This window comes from Penicillium taxi (assembly GCF_028828555.1).
Source record: "Penicillium taxi strain IBT 34144 chromosome Unknown utg000001l_segment0_segment0, whole genome shotgun sequence".
NCBI classification, from domain to species: Eukaryota; Fungi; Ascomycota; class Eurotiomycetes; order Eurotiales; family Aspergillaceae; genus Penicillium; species Penicillium taxi.
The window spans coordinates 346448-365694 of record NW_026643203.1 but is presented as its reverse complement, the minus strand read 5'-3'; the positions used below and the strand labels follow the sequence as shown (position 1 = coordinate 365694).

Genomic DNA, 19247 nt, shown 5'->3' with positions numbered 1-19247 from the left:
GTAAGGTAAGTTTCAAGAGGGGAAACGCCTAGGCAAAATTCAGAACCACGAGCGGTACATAGGTTCAACTGGAATTTAGAACCTATAGTATCATCGATAAATCTACACCGTCTCACGAACAACACTATCAAGCGCCTCAGCGAAGTACTCGATGTTATGTGTGTTCAGACCCGCCATAGAGATACGGCCATTTTTCGTCTATAAACGCATTAGTAACTCGTCAATCAGCGTGAAGAAAGACAAAACTCGCCATGTAGATATGCCACTTATCCCGCAAGGCCTTGACCTGCTCCTCGTTAAGCCCAGTGAAACTGAACATGCCAATCTGGCTAGTGATATGATCCCAGGACCCAGGCGTCCCACGAGCCTGCAGCTGCTTCAGCAAACTACTCCGCATATCAAGAATCCGGCCACTCATAGTGCGCAGATCATCTTCCCACTGCGCGAACAGAACCGGATCATTCAAAATGCGACTAGCAATCCGCGCTCCATACGCAGGCGGGTTCGAGATCTCCGACCGCTGCAGCGTAGCCAGCTGACTCGCTATAGCGGCATTAGCCGTCGAAGCATCAGTGCCGGGTCCAGAGACGAAGTGGAAAGCGCCCGTACGCTCGCCGTACAGGCCGAAGTTCTTTGCGAATGACTGCGCGACGCAGAGTTCGAATCCCTGCTCAATGAAGTAGCGAATGGACCATGCGTCGCGGTTTAGATCGCCCGATGCGAAGCCTTGGTAGGCTGTATCGAAGAAGGGGAAGTGGTTGCGCTCACGCATGATGGTTGCTATTTCGCGCCATTGGTCTTGCGTTGGGTCGACGCCTGTTGGGTTGTGAGCGCATGCGTGAAGAAGAATTACGGAGCCTGGTGGTGCTGTCTTCAGAGTTTGGATCATGCCGGTGAAGTCGAGGCCTTTCGTCTGCTTGGAGAAGTAGGGGTATGTTGCTAGCTTTATGCCGACGTTTGTGAAGATCTGGTTGTGGTTCGCCCATGTTGGATTTGAGAGGTAGATTGTGGGCTTTTGCGGGTGGAACTTGGATAGGAAGAGGCCGCCTAGGTGGACGGCTCCTGTTCCTGAGATTGTTTGGAGGGTGCAGATCTAGAGAAGTTAGATTCGGTCTAGATATATAGCTTAGATTGGTGTTGACATACACGTTTCTCTTGGATAGCTGGGCTGTCAGCGCCGACGACCAGCTTCTGAGCGGCGGCTGTGAGATCGGGCAGTCCGGCGATGGAGAGATATTCGTGGTTGAGGTTGGGGTCATTGTGAATGGCGTCATCGGCCTTGAAAGTTCAGTCAAGAGCAATTACGATCATAGCTGTGGGAGTAATACCTTCTTGACGACGGGCAAGATCCAAGGCTTTGCGTTGTCGTCACGGTAGGCACCGATACCAAGATCAACTTTCTTATCAGAGGGGTCCTCGCGATAGGCCTTCATCAAACCAAACAAGGGATCTTCAGGCGCCACGGCAACATTGGCCGTGGTAAATACAGACGGGTTGGAAGCCATGATATGCTGTGATAGGGAAGAGAGACGATTGCGGGCAGTAGATGAAGGAGAAGCGGGGGGATGAGGTTGAGACATAATAACGTAATGGCCTGATCCGCAAATGTCTTCGGAATTCCACGAACCTTGCTTCTTACACCGTTGACCTAAGAAGGAATGGGCGGTTAATATTGGCACGTATAGATCTGGGATCGGTTGATTTTATGACCGGGCTAGTTTTTATACTAAATTAGTTAGATATCTAGTTCGTAATTAAGGTAGTATGAGGGGGAATAAGATACCAAGCAAAGTCCCATGACACATAGTGGAGTTCACATGTTGACATGTGGATTCCAGTATAAATAGACACAGGACTCCAATTTCTCCAATTCAAGTCAATAGAGTAATTATAGCTATTATTCTGTGTAGTACATACGTATATACGGATACAGCTTCACTGATAGGACGGGCTATAACCAACTCTAGTATCATATACTTCGTAGTACTTATCATAAAAGACGCAGTGGGTCCTTGTTCTAGAACAAATATGAATATGACTTGACCTGTCAAAAACCTGGTATTATACCATATCTTACCTAATCCCTCACTAAACTCCATACGGACCTCGGAACTTGTACGGTTAATCTCAAGGCGAGAAGTAATCTCTTCAGTTTCCCCATACCCCCGCCACTTTCGCTCCACTTATATCGTATGATTTTCCCCCACATACATACTACAAGGTGATTCCTTAAGGATGACTCCTGGGCATGGTCAGTGTTGCCCAGGTGGGGGATCGTCACTGTAAATACCTGCCAGCTTGTAATGCTGCCCATCTTTGTCACGCAATCACAGCCATCAACCTTGGAACCTTGGAAGTCTTAGATATGCAGATCCGAAATTGGTGCTCGTATTTACAAATCAAATCGTAGGAAGATAAAACATGAATAAAATCAACTCTTTTCCTCTTACAACGCCTAAAATTTCCTAAATCTTTTCAACCCCAAACGCCCCGGCTTAGTATGAAAATGTGAACGTATTTTCATCATATCGTATCAAAATAGCTTCATGAATCGTTGGTGTGAGCAGGGGTGTGGTACTGTTACTGTCGGGGTTGTTGGAGCACTGCCCGGGGTCTCGACGCCATGGGCTCGAGTGTGGATACGGAATCGATCCCTGAACCGCGTAGACATGCGGTTGCTGGATTGTTCCTCGTCATGACGTGTTGCTCTGAGATAGCGTAGGGCATGCAGGCGTTCCTCGACCGTAGAATCATACATACGGCGCAAATCCAAATGTCCTCGTCCATTTATTAAGCTCGATACTCGGTGAGATTGACGTTGTCCTGGTACTTCTGCTTGGCGTTGGACTTCCGCTTCCCCGAGCTCGGCGTTGTCGTGTTGGTCAGCAGTTTCTTCTTTGGGATTGAGGTCAATGCGGCTAGCGCTTGATTAGTAAGTGACGACAAAGAGAAGTATTTAGGACATAAGACGTACCAGAGAGGACAAGTGCCGGAGACATTCACAAGCCAAGGATCAATACACTCTGGGTGGAATTGATGGTTACAGGGCAGAACACGAAGGTCCTGGCCCCTGATGAAATCATCAGTGCAGATCGGACACACAAAGTTGCCCTCGTTACCCGCTTCAGGCTTAGTATCCTTCAAGTCGGTGGAGGTGGAAGTTGGTCGATCAGTGGCGATCGGAGTTGGAGTTTCGGTTCCATCTACCTCTGGCCCGACCTCGGCAACATCGGCAATGTGTTCGTCTCCCTCCAGTTCAATATCCCTCTTTGTAGCAGCGACATTATCCTCATCACCAAATTTGACAATAGGGATTGTCTCTAGCATAGCTCGTGCTATACCTCTAGCTCTACTCTGCCTAGCTCGTCGTCGTCCTGCTCCAATGATACGGGGACCATATCTCTCTGGATGACGATGGGCACGGACAGCGCCCGTGACAATGATACCCAAAAAGAGGGCTGTGATGACACCGGTGATACTGTAGAGGATGATCATCGCTTCTGAAAGTTAATTTCCAACGTTTCCATTTTCAGAACGAGTAGATCCACTGACCAGTATTGGGACCGCTACCACTCGTCTGGGTAGAAGACCCTGGCGACCTAGAGGTCGGAGTGGGATCAAAACCAGATGCGACACCCGACATTGAGACAATAGTAGCAGTAGGAGTAGAATTGAGAGACCTCTGTAAAGTAGAGACCGATCTTGCTCCGATAACGGTGAATATCTTCTGATAAGCCTCGGTCTGGTTGTCGGTGGTTAGATTACAGCGAATTGCCGATGTACTATATAGAATGACAGCTAAGGCGGGGTGTTTGGAGGTGACGACGTAGTCAAGAGTATCAGAAGCAGTTAACGGTCCAGAGTAAGCTGACGCATCACAAGGAATACAGGCGATTGAAGTAGATGAGAGACCAAGTGAGTTGTCCGCTTTCACTTCAGTGAGGTTACCCGAGATATTTAACGACTGAATAAATTAGCCAAGAGACAGATTAGGTTTCTAAAATAGATTTCGGACCTTCTTTTCGGAATCCGATAGACCGATCAATCCCTGGGTCAGTGGAATAAGAAGAATCCCGCTGAGAGTGGATTCTTGGATGGCGAATTGATCGCGGGGAAGATTTAGGGAAGTATTTGATGGCGACAGAACAAAGGACTGGACAGAGAGGAAGAGAAGAGAGATGTAGAGCAGCCTCATGTCTAATAGATGACGGGAGGCGGCGGGTAACCTGACATTAGTGTCAGAATCGGGTAAAGGACGAAAAGTGATAAGAGTACAAAGTACAAAGTACGAATATGTGGAATATGTGGAAGTTGTGGGAGAAAGTGGATTAGTTAACGGGGCAATGGATACGTGGGTGGAGAGAAAATAGAAAATAGAAAAAAAAGGGAAAAGGGAAAAGGGAAAAGGGAAAAGTAAAAAAGAGAGAAGAGAGAAGAGAAAAAAAAGGAATATGGCAAATCAAAAATACTAAATATGAAATATGGAAACAAGAATTAGAAACAGTGCACAGTCCTTGTAAAATCGATGATCTGTTGAAATCCTGAAACTTGACGTTATTGGTGTTATTGATCTAAATCCACTCGGTTCCGGGGTTCATCCACATTAGTCATCATGTATATATACGAAGTAACTAATAATGAAGACTCCATGGCCCATGAGATTCGTCGATCCTGACCCAAAATACTAGGTACTTAAGGAGTTGTACTATTGAAATATTCATGGATGTAAGCTGTAAATGGAGATGTAGATGTAGCCCAAGACATACCGGGTATAGCTTCGAACAAAGGTTTAGTTAATAATATCAATCTTAACCTATCAATCATTATTTCCATGGAATTTCACTTATAAGATACTGCCTTTTTCACTTTTATCTTTTTCTTTTCTTCTCTCACCCTTGTTTCTCGATATTGTCTCCACCTACTATGTATATGTGTATGCTACTGTGGACTTAGATGTACTGCTGCAGCTCAGCTGCAGCTTATGTTGCCTTTTACATTTTGAGAAAGCAAAAAGCAAAAAGTAAAGGTCAAAGAATAATCATGAATAACCATGAAGACTCAATGCAAAAAAACTGTTAAGATCAGGACTAAATATCGCACTTTTCAAGGTATCTCCATATCTCAATACGTACAACCCCGGATACCTTCGAGTATAACGGCATAATTCTCCAACAATTCTGATTTGCGCACATCCTGGGCCAAGAAATGTCGAGGCTCTGATCGACCGTACAACCTAGATGTACCCTTTTTATTCTTTTCACTTCACTTCATGATTGTCCTATGCCGCCTTCCATATTTGGACTAGGCAATACTTCGCCCTCTCACTTTCTTTACTTAAATCTCAACATTCCTGATTTATCAACAACACTTATTACGCATCGACAACACTCATTTACATCGACAACGCTTCCTACAATTTCTACTATAGATCGAGGGCTCAATCACAGAAGAATATATATCAGTAAGCTAACTTATCTTTAATAGCATTCCATAATGACGACTATCTCACAAGTCAAAGAGCTGTGTGCCTAGATTAGGCTTACTGAGCTAATGGCAATTTTTGCCCCACATGAGGAGATTGCATGCTTTGAGCATCAGAGTGATATTATGGCGTACTTGGAATTCAAAAGGGCATAAGACGCAGTGACGGCCCGCAATACCCTCGATAGGCATAGTATGATGGTGGAGCACCATCTGCAAGTTTCCTCAGCCACCTATATTCCCTTGGTATCACGTCACCGTTGCTTTAAATGCAAGAAGCAAGGACATGTCGTCAATAATTGTCCTAACAATCCCGATCTGCTTATCAATCTCCTTACCAGCCCTCTCACTATCGGAAACGCTCTTGGTCTCCTTGCCCTAGACAAGTCAGTACGGCCACTAGTAACCTCCCTAAGGCTTATAGCACTAAGATAAATGAGCAGCCTGCTCCGGCCACCCCCGGTCGACTCCTACCAGCCGCATCAAGCATAAGGAGGAGCAGGTTATTCCCATTCTTGATACCATTGATACAGTCTTCAGCAGTAGACTAGTAGCGAGATTGGCGGATTAATTCCTAGACAACCTAGACTTTATTCAAGTCGCAGATTGAGCGGCTCACAACAAAGCCGGATCATAGAGTCAAAGCTGCTCTAATAAAGCCTAGATGGATGACATAAATGATCAACTACATCGTGGGTATATTTCTCAAACATCAGAGTCAAGACTGCTCCCTCTATCACTCCTTGGTGTTTTTTTTTCTGTTTATTTCGCTTCCTTTTAACCAAGCTCAGGTCAAGCCTAGCACCGTCAGTTTTTTATTCTGGGTTGATTCCCGCACTTGGCGCCATAGGTGCATCTTTATGCTAGAATACAGAATGATCATATATCATTATCAATTACTCAACTTCCAAGGTTGTAGCCGTACTACTCAACGTAGACGTATACATCGAGCTCATAGTATTATAGAGAGTCGGACGAAACTACTCAGCAGCTAGAAGGCACATCCAGTGATTTCAGTCGAGCACCTCGAGCCTGCTCCTTTGCCAGCACCAGACACCATTCAGCAGGAACCAGCTGGGACAGCAGACGAACGTTTCTCACAAGATGAATATTGGCGGGAAGTGCATGCGGTACTAGACGTGAGAATCTACTGACTCGGGCGAAAAAAATACCCTAGTCAAATACTACCCAGTACACTGGCATGTCATGGTTTAAATTCCAGTCAAGTGGGTCCACGCCAGAAACATGGTTGGAGCTGGAGAAAGGATAGCCCAATTCGAAACTAAAGATATGGATTCTGCTATAGAACCTGCTACTTTTGATACGAATACAGAAGCAGACTCGAATGGTTGCAAAAAAGAATCTGAGAAATCAAAAACTACAGTTGTGGACATAAATATCAATTCCCCCAAACTAAATAGAGCACTTACATAATATGGGATTTGATTAGTCGTTATTTCGGGTAGGGCTGAAAGTAACCCGCTTTTGACCCACTTACTGTGTACATACTTTATACAAAGGTAGAGAATCGATTCAAATCCCAGGAGATAATGACGGTGGACACTAAAGCTGAGCCAACTACCAATTTACTAGCGCTAAAATGCTATTAAAGATACCAATCAATGAAATATCTCTAATTTGTAACATATGATGTAGTGTAATCTGTAAACAATCTAATGGCATAGGGTGAAATAGATGTATTATTTTAAGAAAAGGGCGCGGAGATCCTGGAGAAGTAGTACTAGCTCTCGATGTAGGTTCGATAAGGGCTCATCGACACATAGCTGACAGAGGCAATGAAACTACGATAATTTCAGAATGGATCGAGTGGACTGATTGACATAATTGAAGATGTCGCGAAGCAAGTTGTCCTTTATGGACCGATAAGAATTTCACTAAACACAATTATTGTCTCGCACCATAGTCTATGAGACTGAGTAATTGAAATTGTCTATTATCTGAACCGTCTTTTGAGGTTTTGTTTCAGTGAGAGCGATCACCCACAGCCAATGAGCTTATAGAGCTTGGTTAACTCAAGATCGACGACTTTGGTGTATATGGAGCGCTATTAATCCCTATGTTAGAAGATAGATCGCCTGAGTTCTATGTAGGGTCCGCAATATCTCAATATCTGGCCTTTCAAAGAGGGAAGCAGACCGGGGGCCATTAAAGCTGCCAGTGAAAGCTGTAAGACTATATATTAGACTTATATTCTAAATATAGATACTAATGTATTTTAGGGGCCGGTTTAAACCCTTGAAAATCGGTAGTGTACTATATAACCTTTACGGATTCGACTTTTGTCGATTCCGGAAGTTAGTCTATGTGACACCATCCAGGAATTAATAAGACTTTGCCTGCAGTGTCTGTTCTGACCGCCTAGTTGAATGGGTATATGTAAAGCGACAAAAAATATTCCAGTATAGGGAGTGGGATCTCTTTAGATTGGCTTATGTGGTAATGTTGCAATTTCGGAAGTCCTGCGAACTATGCAGACTCGCAAAATCTACTATATCCTGCGGTAGTTGCCAGCGGAGTGTCCAAATTGTGGAAAGGTGCTAAAAGGCGTATCGGGTCTTAAAAGACTTGAGAGCATTCTGCACTACGACGCTCGAAGCCCGGCGAATATTTGAATGTGTCCTTTGCGGCACGAAGGTTACTGAAAAAAATACTCGCCCGTCATACCTCGCGTGCAGTGTGCACTACGACACTCGAAGACCGGCAACACTTCAAATGTGACCTTTATGGTAGCAAGTTTGTAAAAAAACGAAACCTCAGCCGTCATATCTCAGAAGTAATGTGCACCAAAGACTGGCAAGTATTCTAATGTGGCGTTTGTGGCAAGGCACTTACAAGCAAAAAAGCCTCGACCTTCATACCTCTCGGACTCAACCTGCACCGTTGAAAACCAACCTTGAAATGTGGCCATTATGGCAAGAAGTTTACACAGAAAGGAAGCCTCAATCTTCATACTTCGACAGCAACCTGAACTGCGAAACTCGGAGATCGGCAACCCTTCAAATGCAGCCTTTGTGGAACGAAGTTTACATTAGAAAAATCCCTCACCCGACGACTAACTAATAGGATGTCTGTGGCTGAACTGATATTCCACCACAACCGTAGACAACTATACATATATTTCTATATTGACATTCAAAACTTCAAACTTATTTGCCACTATCTCCTTATTTCCTCCGCAATGACGGGATTTTAAAAGCCCATCTACTGACCCAGATCAAGAAAATCTAGTCAATTAACTGTTTTTTCATACAGGTATATTTAAGAGCCCAAAAATACCTGTATATTTGACTTAATCAAGGACCAGGGCATTTACTATACATATGACGCTTTCCACATCCAGAACAGGTTTGGCTATTTTGCGATTCTCTCTAGTGGAACTCGATGCATATACTTCAACCTAGGTATGTTTAATAGTACGGCAGCAACCTTGGAAGTAGAATGTTTGATAATGTCAGATTATCATTTTTTATTCTAGCATAAAGATAAATCCATGGTGCTAAGCTCGAGAATCAATCCAGAATCTAAAACTGATGGTGCTAAGCTTGACTCGAGCCTAGCAAAAGAACGTGAAAAACAAAAAACTAAGGAAACTCAATCTGGGACTGGAACGAAGTCCAGATTGTTCAAAAATTGATTTGCCAATATCGCTGCTGGTAAATTGGCGAGGACCATACGAATGGCATTCAACTGGCCCATGAAAGCGGTAGCAGCCTGCTCCTCCTTGTTGCTTGGTAGGAGTTGACTGGCTGGAGCGGGCTGCTCATCTTTCTTGGTGCTCACGGAGCCCAAATAAGTCTTAGGGCGGCTGGTAGACATCACAATGACTTGTCCAGGGCGGTTGAGGCGAGGGCGAGGAGGCCGCGAGGAAAGAGCTGGCGATGGGCAGGAGACTGAGAGCGCTTTCGTTGGCGCGTGGAGGACTGGGGAGGAGATTGGCCAGCCGATCGTGAGCGGTTAGGACAGTCATACTACCTCACTATGCCCATCAAGGGTATTACGCACTGTCTCCGCATCTTTTCGCTCTCATGAATTCGACGAAAGCCACGCCATCATTTTGACGGTCAAAGCGTTTGATCTCCCCATAAGGGGTAAAAACCGCTGAGAGTTCGGCGAGTCCAATCTCGGCAACTCAATCACAGCGCTGCATTCCCCTTTGCTCGCGCCATTATTCTGTAAACTGACCAGGTGGCAGAGAGATGTACCTAGGAGTCCCATGCAAGCCATGCATACGTATTACATCAGCGTCGTTTCCTGACAGTTCAGAACCCGCTCGTCCGAAAGGAGCATTCCGTAGATAATATCAGGCAAAATTGTCGTCACTATAGAATGCTGTTGGTAAATAAGTTAACTTGCTGATTCGTAGTACTCTGTGATCGAGCCCTCGATCTACACAGGAGAAATTGTAATAAGTGCTCCAAGATTGTTGATGAATTTGGAATAAGAGTTCGAGACAGAAAAGAAAGTCCGCTATAGAAGGCGGTATAGAATATGCAGCAGAAAGAGAAAAAGAAGTAATCCATGGATAAGAGCTTATCTTGCAATATCCTGTTCCACTAAGTAAAACCCTTTTTCCAAGGGTTCCAGTCTCTCTCCTCCCCATCCCAGGCCATGACTGCCTGCTCGTGAAAGAAGCATCTTTGCAAATCCTTTGGTTTGGGCTGGGCGCAATGCCTCGCACCATGCCCCTAGGGGAGCCCACCCCGCCCCTCGAAGAAATTTGGAGTAATCGCTTTTCACCTAAGGCGATATCGACGTACGTATCTTTTTTTTTTTAATTTTTCTTCTCTCCCCTCCATTTGACACGCCATGATATAGGAATCCGGCCATCGCTATCCTTGATGTCGAACGCAACGAATTAGCCGCAACATGGAAATCTTTTGGCCTCCATATTCCCGCCGAAGATCGCGTGGTCTGGGAGAAGCGGCCACAGACGGCTCGTGACCTCCAGGCCCTGGTGCTTCAACTCCAGGCTGCTTGGAGCTCCAGCCCTAAACCACGTATTTTCAACCATGCGAGCGCTCTCTGTGATCAATTTTTGGCTACCCTCGAATCTCATGCCTCCTTACTCGCCATACTTCCCGATTCCGCCATCTTCCACACCCCTCTCCTGTATGGAGTCTTGCAGTCGGTTGTTAAAGTGCGTTTATACACCTCGCGACCGAAGCCGGAAAATTTGACTGACATATAATTATACTCTCTAGGCCGCTTCAAATTACTCTACAATGATGGAAGGCCTCATTACTGCTTTGTTGGATATGGATATTGCCGTGCAGGCCATGAGGGGAAACAAGGACCCTGTCCCGGTCGAATCCGTCGCCAAGGTCTACTCGTTGATTTACCTATTCCTGACCGAGTTTATGGATTGGTATGTGAGACGATCTACCTGTCAACTATTGAACAGCCACGGTCAGGACACATATTCCGTCTTCCGACCTTTGGCCAGCTGCATCCAAAGGCAGGCCACAACCCTCACTGCACCAGCCGATGCCATGGACTTGAATTCAGATGAACCAGTATATAGTCCCCGGGCTCTCTGGGAAGAATCTCAACTGAGCCAATTGGGACGGGTCGGCGACGATCGCCGACATGCAGCACAGAACACAATGACCCGCCGGTTAATATGGGATATTCAGCAAGATGCAGAAAAACGATCTCGGCTTAGGGAGATGCGCGATCATCTGTTGACTGACTTACAGGCCGCGGTCGGTCCACAACTCCACCCCATCGGCGAGCAGAACAATGGTGCTATCTGCATGACTGCAACTGCGCCAGACCTGGGTAAGGTGTTACTTCCCAGTACTAAAAGCTTCTAAACTGACCTTTTCCAGTGACGCCCCAGTTTGAATGGTCGCGCGGGTCGAAGCGCCGTATCGGTCGACTTGAACTGCAAAGTGAATCTAAACACCTACAGGCTTTCTTCGACAGCGACGACCAGATCTCCGATCTCGAACCGGATGCCAAAATTGTTGTCGAGGGCAGTGTCATCCAATCCATGTATAAGTGGAGTACCAGCCCTCGATCCCATTCCCTGGCAATAGGCGGGCCTCTTTCGACCGCCACTTTGAGTCCTGTGGGTTTTCTTTCGGCGTGCTACACATCTTGCGCTCGCATGTCGCAACTACCGGTCATCTCCCATTTTTGCGCACTTCCGACGCAGCCCATACAAGGCCAGACCCTCCGCGAACAGGGAATCATTGCCCTAGCGTATAGTTTGATCCGACAGCTGATCGATTTACTCCCTACAATGGTGGACAGCGATGCGCTGCTTGATCTAAGTGCAGAACGGTTCCGTACATTAGATGGGACCTTGGCCACTTGGGCTGCCGCGTTGTCACTGATTGATACGCTGCTCCATTTCTCTCCGCCTCTGCTCATCTGCATCATCGATGGTATTGACGTGATCCACGATGCCTCAACGGATGTTATCCTGCGTGAGCTGATCCGCGTTTTGCTCACTCACACACGCCATCAGCCACCAGTCATCGGCGACAAGCCGGGACCAGCTTTCCTGTTCAAGGTACTTTTCACCGTTGCCGGAAGAATCCCTGCTCTGATCGAGACGATGTCAGAGAGTGACCTGATATTAAACGAGTCAGTCCTGGCCAATGAGCCCTCGACATCAGATGCCGTCCTCACCACCGAAGCTGGCGCGGTCATGATGAATGCTTGAAATCTTGCCCTTTTCAATTCTTAGCCTTGAGACAGTGATGATCCATTACGATGCATGAGGTACGAAGCAACGGTGACAACTTGAGCGATTCATTTTTTCGCGCCTTGCATGGGATGATACCTCCTTGGCTTCTCTTTTTTCTCTTTTAATTTGGTTTCTTGGCGTCTATATGATCTTATGGTGTCTGGAATAAATCGGGATTGGTTAATAAGATCTTTTCTGGTAGTAAGGTCTGCTTCGGTAGAAATCTGTATTATTACCTAGTTACTGATATTCAAGTGTATTCTATGACTGATTACGGAGTATCTCGCCTTCCTATTTCCATCGGAAACCAACTCCCGGCTATCGGCATGAAATTCGATCTTTAGGAACTGCATAAATTGCGGGGAACCTGGAAAGAGACTGATTGTCGTATAAATAGTTTAATCCTTGTCCAGAACGAAGTACGAAGTACCTAAGGTACTATCTATTAAGGCCAACATGAATGGAAACATCCCCTCACGGCTGTATCAGTCAGCCTCCATTGACATAGGAGAGTTGAAGCAAATATGCTCTCGTACAATCGACACATCTACCTACCCCCTCGCCTGTAAAGTGGAGCGAAACATACCAATCTACGACCTGGCTGCTCTTGGGCAAACAGTCACAGCGAAGCTTCTATTTCGATTGCAGGATGAGTGGCATCACATCTTGCACACAGGACCAGGCGTCTTCGTGCTGCGCGACATGTACGCTCCAGCCCGCTATGGCCCAACGTTATCAGCCACCAACGAAGCCTTCGACCGAATCATTTCCAAGGAGAAGCAATCGAACACTACAAAAGGCGACCACTTTGCGTCGGGTGGCACGAACGATCGCATCTGGAACTCTTTTGCCAAACATTGCCTCGAAGACCCGGCCTCCTTCATAGACTACTACTCAAATCCATGGCTGGCCTCTGTATGCAATGCATGGCTCGGTCCAGCCTACCGAGTCACGGCCCAGGTCAACGCCGTTCACCCTGGTGGCGCGGCGCAGGAATCCCACCGAGACTACCATCTCGGCTTCCAGGACGTAGACACCACAGCGCAATACCCTGCCCCCACACAGCTGATGTCGCAATTTCTCACGCTGCAGGGGGCCGTCGCACACACCGACATGCCGGTTTCTAGTGGTCCGACGCGCTTCCTCCCCTTCAGCCAAACCTATACACCTGGCTACCTTGCATATAGACGATCAGAGTTCCGCTCTTTCTTCCAGGCGAACTACGTGACCATACCGCTAGCACTAGGCGATGGCGTCTTCTTCAACCCGGCTCTTTTCCATGCGGCCGGGGCCAACCTTACAGATCCCACGCACGGGGGATTCCGCCGCGTCGCAAACCTGTTGCAGGTGAGTAGTGCATTTGGGAAACCGATGGAGATGATCGACTCGTTACCGCTTATCGATAAATGCTGGGAGATGTTGGTGCGCCGGTACCGAGATGCTGGGAATCGACTGGCCAATGTCGATCTTGATCCGGATGTATTTTCACTTTCCGAACGAGAGATCCGCGCGTTCATTCACGCTTTAGCGGAAGGCTATCCATTCCCCACAAACCTTGACCTTCGTCCTCCGGCCCCCGGTGGCATGGCCCCTGAGAGTGAACAGTCCATTCTTTTACGGGCATTAGAAGCGGGATGGACTCGGGCAGAAGTCATGGATGAATTTGAGCGTCTAGGCCATCGGTCTTACTCTACACTTTAAACAAAGGGATACTGCAGCACAGATCAAGACATCAAACGACTTTTCACTTTCGGACCTAAAGATGGCCCATACTAGATGATGGGATGATGGATCTGGTGGCGACGCCCTAGTGGAGAAGTGGAGAAGTTGAGCATTCAGGAACGAGAGACACTACTTGGTATCGTACACCGGAATACTCTTTCTGAATCAATGATGTAGTTGAGGGTAGAGGCTAGAAATAATGGCAATATCAAGCATGATAAACCACATTTAAGTATGGAATGTGGCTTGAGTGGGTATGGAATGTCTCACATTTTTCCCATTTTATTCGCCCCAAATTAAGAAATAATACGTATTTCTATGTAATAATGTAATAAAAGGTACAGTAATAACGTTGAAACGTCGGCTTCTATCCTTTGGCACTCTCTTTTTTATTCTGACCATCGCCTTCAATTCCTTCATTTTTTTCAGGGAGATTATTTTTCTCCAGTCATTCTTTCTTCTTTCGCTTGATGCGACTAGTGAATTACTCGATCGATCAGATCTCATCTCATCTCCACTGATTCTTGTGGAGTCGTGAATAGCGCAATATCAAGACGTCGACGTCAACGTGGTAGCATAACTCCAATCATTACCGAATACAGACATACCTAAATTCATTATACTGGGTCCATAGCCCTAGGAAGCAGTGAGGTAAGACGAACCACGATAATTTTGTCATTCAATTTTTGTCATTCAATTTTTGTCATTCAATTTTTCGTGCTCCACTTGACCCTCATGGAACCAAACACAGCTCAGCCGAGCTAAAGAATCGATCTACACAGACGCCAACTCCAATTCCCAAATTCCCATCTTCCTCCCACCCTCGCTAATCCTTACTCTTTAAAGGAGCCGCTCTTTCTTCTTAGGTTTTCCCCCAGATATGCGAGAAGGGACTTCACGTCTGTCCACACATCGGTTTGAACAACTTCCTGATATGCGCGACGGCATGGCCAACCCAAATGATGTTACGATTGACATCCCATTAACCGCTACCCCTAGTCGCGGTCAAAATGGTATTCGTAAATGGGGCTCCAATGTAGGTAGTGCCGTCCCTGTCGAGTCGCAAGACGAAAAGGCCGCGTTAGGTCCTGGTCTTCGGCGTCGCCGGGACGATAATATCAACGAACACACCGGCAAGCCGTCCGAGTCCCCGGAGGATGGGAAAGTCAATCGTTTGGGTCGTATTTATCAGGCCATTTACAACTTCTCTGTCGTCACTCGTTATATGATATATGTTATTCCCGTTGGCATAATTTTTGCCATTCCTATCGTTATCGGTGCCACTGCTTCGCAAAATGCTCGCATTGGTGGCGTTCATATATACTGGTTCTTTGCTTGGATTGAGGTCGTTTGGGTTAGTTTGTGGACTTGCAAAATTTTTGCAAAGTTCATTCCATTTGTTTTCCAGACGCTTTGTGGTATTGTGAGCTCTGGTACGCGCAAGTATGCTCTTATTTTGCGCTCGCTAGAGACTCCGATTACTTTGGTCTTGTGGTGTGTGGTCTCTCTGGTGACATTCTTGCCGGTATGTTCGATCAGCCACTTGACGAACCTGATAAGTTGCTGATCAAATTTTATAGATTATGACATTGAACCCTAGCAAGAAGTCAAACGGTGACACCGATGTCACCACATGGGAGAAGAGTGTCAAGAACATTCTGTTTGCGCTACTTGTCTGCAGTCTGATCTACTTATGTGAGAAGGCTACCATCCAGCTTATCTCCATCAGCTATCACCGGAAGCAATTCGATGCAAAGATCAAGGAGTCCAAGCATAATGTGTATTTGGTCGGTCTCCTCTTCGAGGCCTCGCGCAACATGTTTCCCATGCACTGCCCGGAGTTCGCAGACGAAGACGCCGAAATCGAAGATTCAATACTTGTCCAGGAAATCAAGAAGAGTAAGCGCAGTTCTATGATGCCGCTTCGCATGGTGCGAAAGGTCGGAGCGAATGTTGGCCGTATTGGTGACAAGGTCTCCAATGTCTTCGGCAAGACTGTCTTCAACCAGAACGCCAACCACACTATGGTCATCGAGGCTCTCGAGCGTAAGCGCTGCGCTGCTGCGATGGCCCGCCGTATCTGGATGTCCTTTGTCGTTGAGGGTCGCGAGTCTCTGTTCATGGACGATATCGTGGAAGTCCTGGGTCCTGACCATGAAGAGGATGCTGAAGAGTGCTTTAACCGCTTAGACAAGGATGGTAACGGAGATATCAGCTTGGACGAGATGATTCTCACCGTTACTGAGTTTGGCCGCATGCGCCAGTCCCTGAACCACAGTATGCACGATGTCGACCAGGCTATTAATGTCCTGGATAACCTTCTGCTGTGCGTTGCTGGTATTGTCGGTATCCTGGTTTTCATCTCCTTCGTGACCACTGGATTTGGTACTGTCATCGCGGCTGGTGCTACCTCGCTGCTCTCTCTCAGTTTCGTCTTCTCTACCACCGCCCAAGAAGTCCTCGGATCATGCATCTTCTTGTTTGTTAAGCATCCATTCGATATTGGTGATCGTGTCGATATTGGCGACAAGTCCTATGTCGTTGATCGGATTTCGCTTCTCTTCAGTGTCTTCCGAACGGTTTCTGACCAGCGCATGTCTCAAGTTCCGAATAACATTCTTAACAGGTAATTTTAATTTCTGGTCCTTTCACTTGTTGGAATTTTCAACTAACCTCTTTTTTAGTCTGTGGATTGACAACTTCACTCGCGCTAATGCCATGCACGAGCAGCTCACTGTTCCTGTCGCCTTCGACACCTCCTTCACTGAGATCCAGCGTCTCCGCGATGAGATGGAGGCTTTCGTTCGCCACAAGGATAACTCCCGTGACTTCCAGCCTGATATCTACATTGAAGTCGGTGGCGTGGGAGACATGGACAAGCTGGAGTTGATCGTTCTCATCCGTCACAAGTCTAATTGGTCTAATGAGACCGTCCGTGCTGCTCGTCGCTCCAAGTTCATGTGTGCTTTGGTTCTAGCAATTCGCAAGGTGCCCATCCGTGCTCCTGGTGTCGCTGCTGAAGAACCCAAGCCTGAGGGTGACGAGACAGATGACCAGGATGGCAAGGATGACAAACCTGATGCTGGAAAGATGGCTGGCGGTTTAACTGCTGCTGCCGCTGTCGTCGGTATGGACTATTTGCCACCAAACACCGCGCAAACTTCAGGCTCTGACCTGAACAGATCCAATGGAACCCTGAACAAGCGCGGTCCCCGCTCAACCCCGTCCAGTGAAGCCGCTGCGATCGAACAGATCAATGCCCGCTCGCCCGCAACAGACGTCTATCGCGACGAGCGCGAAATGGATCTCACTCGCTCAACAACCACCAAATCCACAGGTCACCGACTCAGTGTACAAGGCACCGACATCTCCCGTTCTCTCTCCACCGGCCAGCGCAAAGCCGGCCGCGTTTCATACGCCGAACAAGATTTCGCGCCTCTCTCTCCCGTGCGAGCAGGTCTCACACCATCCTCCAGTAACGTCCCAATCCTAAGAACCCCAGCTCCGGGTTCCAGGGGCAGTGTTCGCTACGAACCCCTCCCCAAACTCCTCCCCAGGTCTAGGCCCTGGCTCGTCACTCTCTATCGTCAGCTCCCAAGGGTCAACAATCTACAACTCCTCACATCACCAGTCTCACGATAACTACGAATCAATTCCCCTAGGTGGCTACAATTCAAATAACCAGAGCCAGCCACTGTCTGGCTTGACGCCAAGTAGTCACTATGACCCTATCTCACCCCCATCACCCTATTCCCCGGGACAAGGTAACCCCGACGTACCAACCTCCAACGCTGAACGACAGGCTTCGATCAACGCGAGGAAAAATAACAAGAACCAGCATGGTGGACATCAGGCATGAAGTTGATTTTCATGGCATTTGATGTGATGGGGTATGACATGGGTAGACATTTGATTTCGGACAAAATTTCCGAAATTTCCTTTGCATCTTAGCTATTTTCCTTCTAAACTCTTTTTTTTCTTGTATCATATGGGTTGGGTTATCATTTATGAGCTGTGATCTAGATGATTACTGTACTATGTGACTTTCACTCAATTTACATCAACTGCCTTTCTATATACTTTTTTTGAGTCACAATTTTGTTGAATCTATTGTTTAATTTAGGAATTAGTCCTCAGGCCCAATGACTGAACTTTTAATGTAACCTCTCTCATCACTAGATGGGATTTGCCTCTAAATCTACAGTTCAAACCTGGTCACGTGACTCGCGTCATTGTTAACCAAGTCAGCAAACAGCATGTCTACCTTGCTACCAATGCCATTGTCGATTAAAATCAAAAGTCAGAAACTCGCCATTTCTATTCAATCAGCTGGCTCTAAACCTATCCCGCTCTCACTTTCAAGGCTCCACAATTGGGTCTACTGTTCCAGGATTCAGCGTTTACTGATCCTATATCAAAATGAGTAGCATCAAGACCACACCGAAAAGGGCCCCCTCAACAGCCTCTTCAACCGTTAGCATGAGAGCCAGCTATAAGAAGGGCACACCCAGAACAGGGGCTTCAACTGTTGGCCTGGGTTCAATGCCCCCTTCCACTATTGGTCCCTCAACCATTGGTCCTTCCAGGATTGGAGAGTCTTCCATTGGAGAGTCTTCTATTGGTGACTTCTCCTCTTTTGGCTTTGGTCCTTCTTCTTTTAGTCAGCCTTCCTCTATTGGTCCTTCTACTATTGGTGAATCCTCGATTGGGGAATCTTCCATTGGAGAGTCCTCAATTGGCGAGTCCTCAATTGGCGAGTCTTCTATTGGGGAATCTTCTATTGGAGAATCTTCCATTGGGGAGACTTGTATTGGGGAATCAAAAATGGATGAGTCGCGCCCGTCTACGACTAGGATTCTTTCTTTGAATGAAGAGCCAAGGAAAAGATAATTGCTGTTTCTTGAACTTGTCTTTTGCTGGAATTATACTGGGGCTGAATAGCTTCAATACCTAGGCTAATCACCGTTCCCAATTAGGATGATTGGCTGGTCTGGTTAGATGATTCATATTCCTTTCAGTTAGGTCTGTTAAAAATCGAATGGATTCACTATGCTGCTGCTGAATGAATACCTTACTTAGGTTTCAGCTCAGTAACTTCCAGCCCTGGAAGACTCGAATGTGTGATACCAGTGTTCCTGACCAAAAAAGTAAGTCTCTCATACCGCTCAAGAGTGCCCAGTATCAGTAGGGATTTGGTTTCTAGGTACCGAAATGGTGCGTATTTCTCCGAGCTCAATCGTAACTCCACATCTACTGTTAAATTGATCTTTAACTAACATCAACTCCCCTATAGGCTAGTAAAGGGGAGCCTGAATGTCACAATGGTGCC

General features: G+C 46.7%; 7 protein-coding genes across 7 annotated transcripts; 4 read left to right on the top strand and 3 right to left on the bottom strand.

Annotated features, from left to right (window-relative positions):
* Positions 1-102: 102 nt before the first annotated feature.
* On the bottom strand, positions 103-1505 carry N7495_000138 (aspartate aminotransferase; the record flags this gene model as incomplete). Its single annotated transcript, XM_057202808.1, has 4 exons — positions 103-198; positions 242-1093; positions 1147-1278; positions 1329-1505. The coding sequence occupies 4 exons, from the start codon at positions 1503-1505 to the stop codon at positions 103-105; spliced, it is 1257 nt and encodes a 418-aa protein (XP_057066881.1).
* Positions 1506-2533: 1028 nt separating this feature from the next.
* On the bottom strand, positions 2534-4195 carry N7495_000137 (RING-H2 finger protein; the record flags this gene model as incomplete). The annotated part of the gene is made up of 4 exons (XM_057202807.1): positions 2534-2918; positions 2975-3500; positions 3553-3964; positions 4016-4195. The coding sequence occupies 4 exons, from the start codon at positions 4193-4195 to the stop codon at positions 2534-2536; spliced, it is 1503 nt and encodes a 500-aa protein (XP_057066880.1).
* A 4898-nt stretch (positions 4196-9093) lies between these two features.
* On the bottom strand, positions 9094-9318 carry N7495_000136 (uncharacterized protein; the record flags this gene model as incomplete). The annotated part of the gene is made up of 1 exon (XM_057202806.1): positions 9094-9318. One exon carries the CDS (start codon positions 9316-9318, stop codon positions 9094-9096), a length of 225 nt encoding a protein of 74 aa, XP_057066879.1.
* An 851-nt stretch (positions 9319-10169) lies between these two features.
* N7495_000135 (uncharacterized protein) lies at positions 10170-12172 on the top strand (the record flags this gene model as incomplete). The annotated part of the gene is made up of 4 exons (XM_057202805.1): positions 10170-10255; positions 10318-10639; positions 10704-11280; positions 11331-12172. 4 exons carry the CDS (start codon positions 10170-10172, stop codon positions 12170-12172), a joined length of 1827 nt encoding a protein of 608 aa, XP_057066878.1.
* Positions 12173-12652: 480 nt separating this feature from the next.
* Positions 12653-13897, top strand: N7495_000134 (phytanoyl-CoA dioxygenase family protein; the record flags this gene model as incomplete). Its single annotated transcript, XM_057202804.1, has 1 exon — positions 12653-13897. One exon carries the CDS (start codon positions 12653-12655, stop codon positions 13895-13897), a length of 1245 nt encoding a protein of 414 aa, XP_057066877.1.
* Positions 13898-14798: 901 nt separating this feature from the next.
* N7495_000133 (serine/threonine protein kinase) lies at positions 14799-17777 on the top strand (the record flags this gene model as incomplete). The annotated part of the gene is made up of 4 exons (XM_057202803.1): positions 14799-15443; positions 15499-16544; positions 16603-17393; positions 17434-17777. 4 exons carry the CDS (start codon positions 14799-14801, stop codon positions 17775-17777), a joined length of 2826 nt encoding a protein of 941 aa, XP_057066876.1.
* A 560-nt stretch (positions 17778-18337) lies between these two features.
* N7495_000132 (uncharacterized protein) lies at positions 18338-18808 on the top strand (the record flags this gene model as incomplete). The annotated part of the gene is made up of 1 exon (XM_057202802.1): positions 18338-18808. One exon carries the CDS (start codon positions 18338-18340, stop codon positions 18806-18808), a length of 471 nt encoding a protein of 156 aa, XP_057066875.1.
* Positions 18809-19247: the final 439 nt, after the last annotated feature.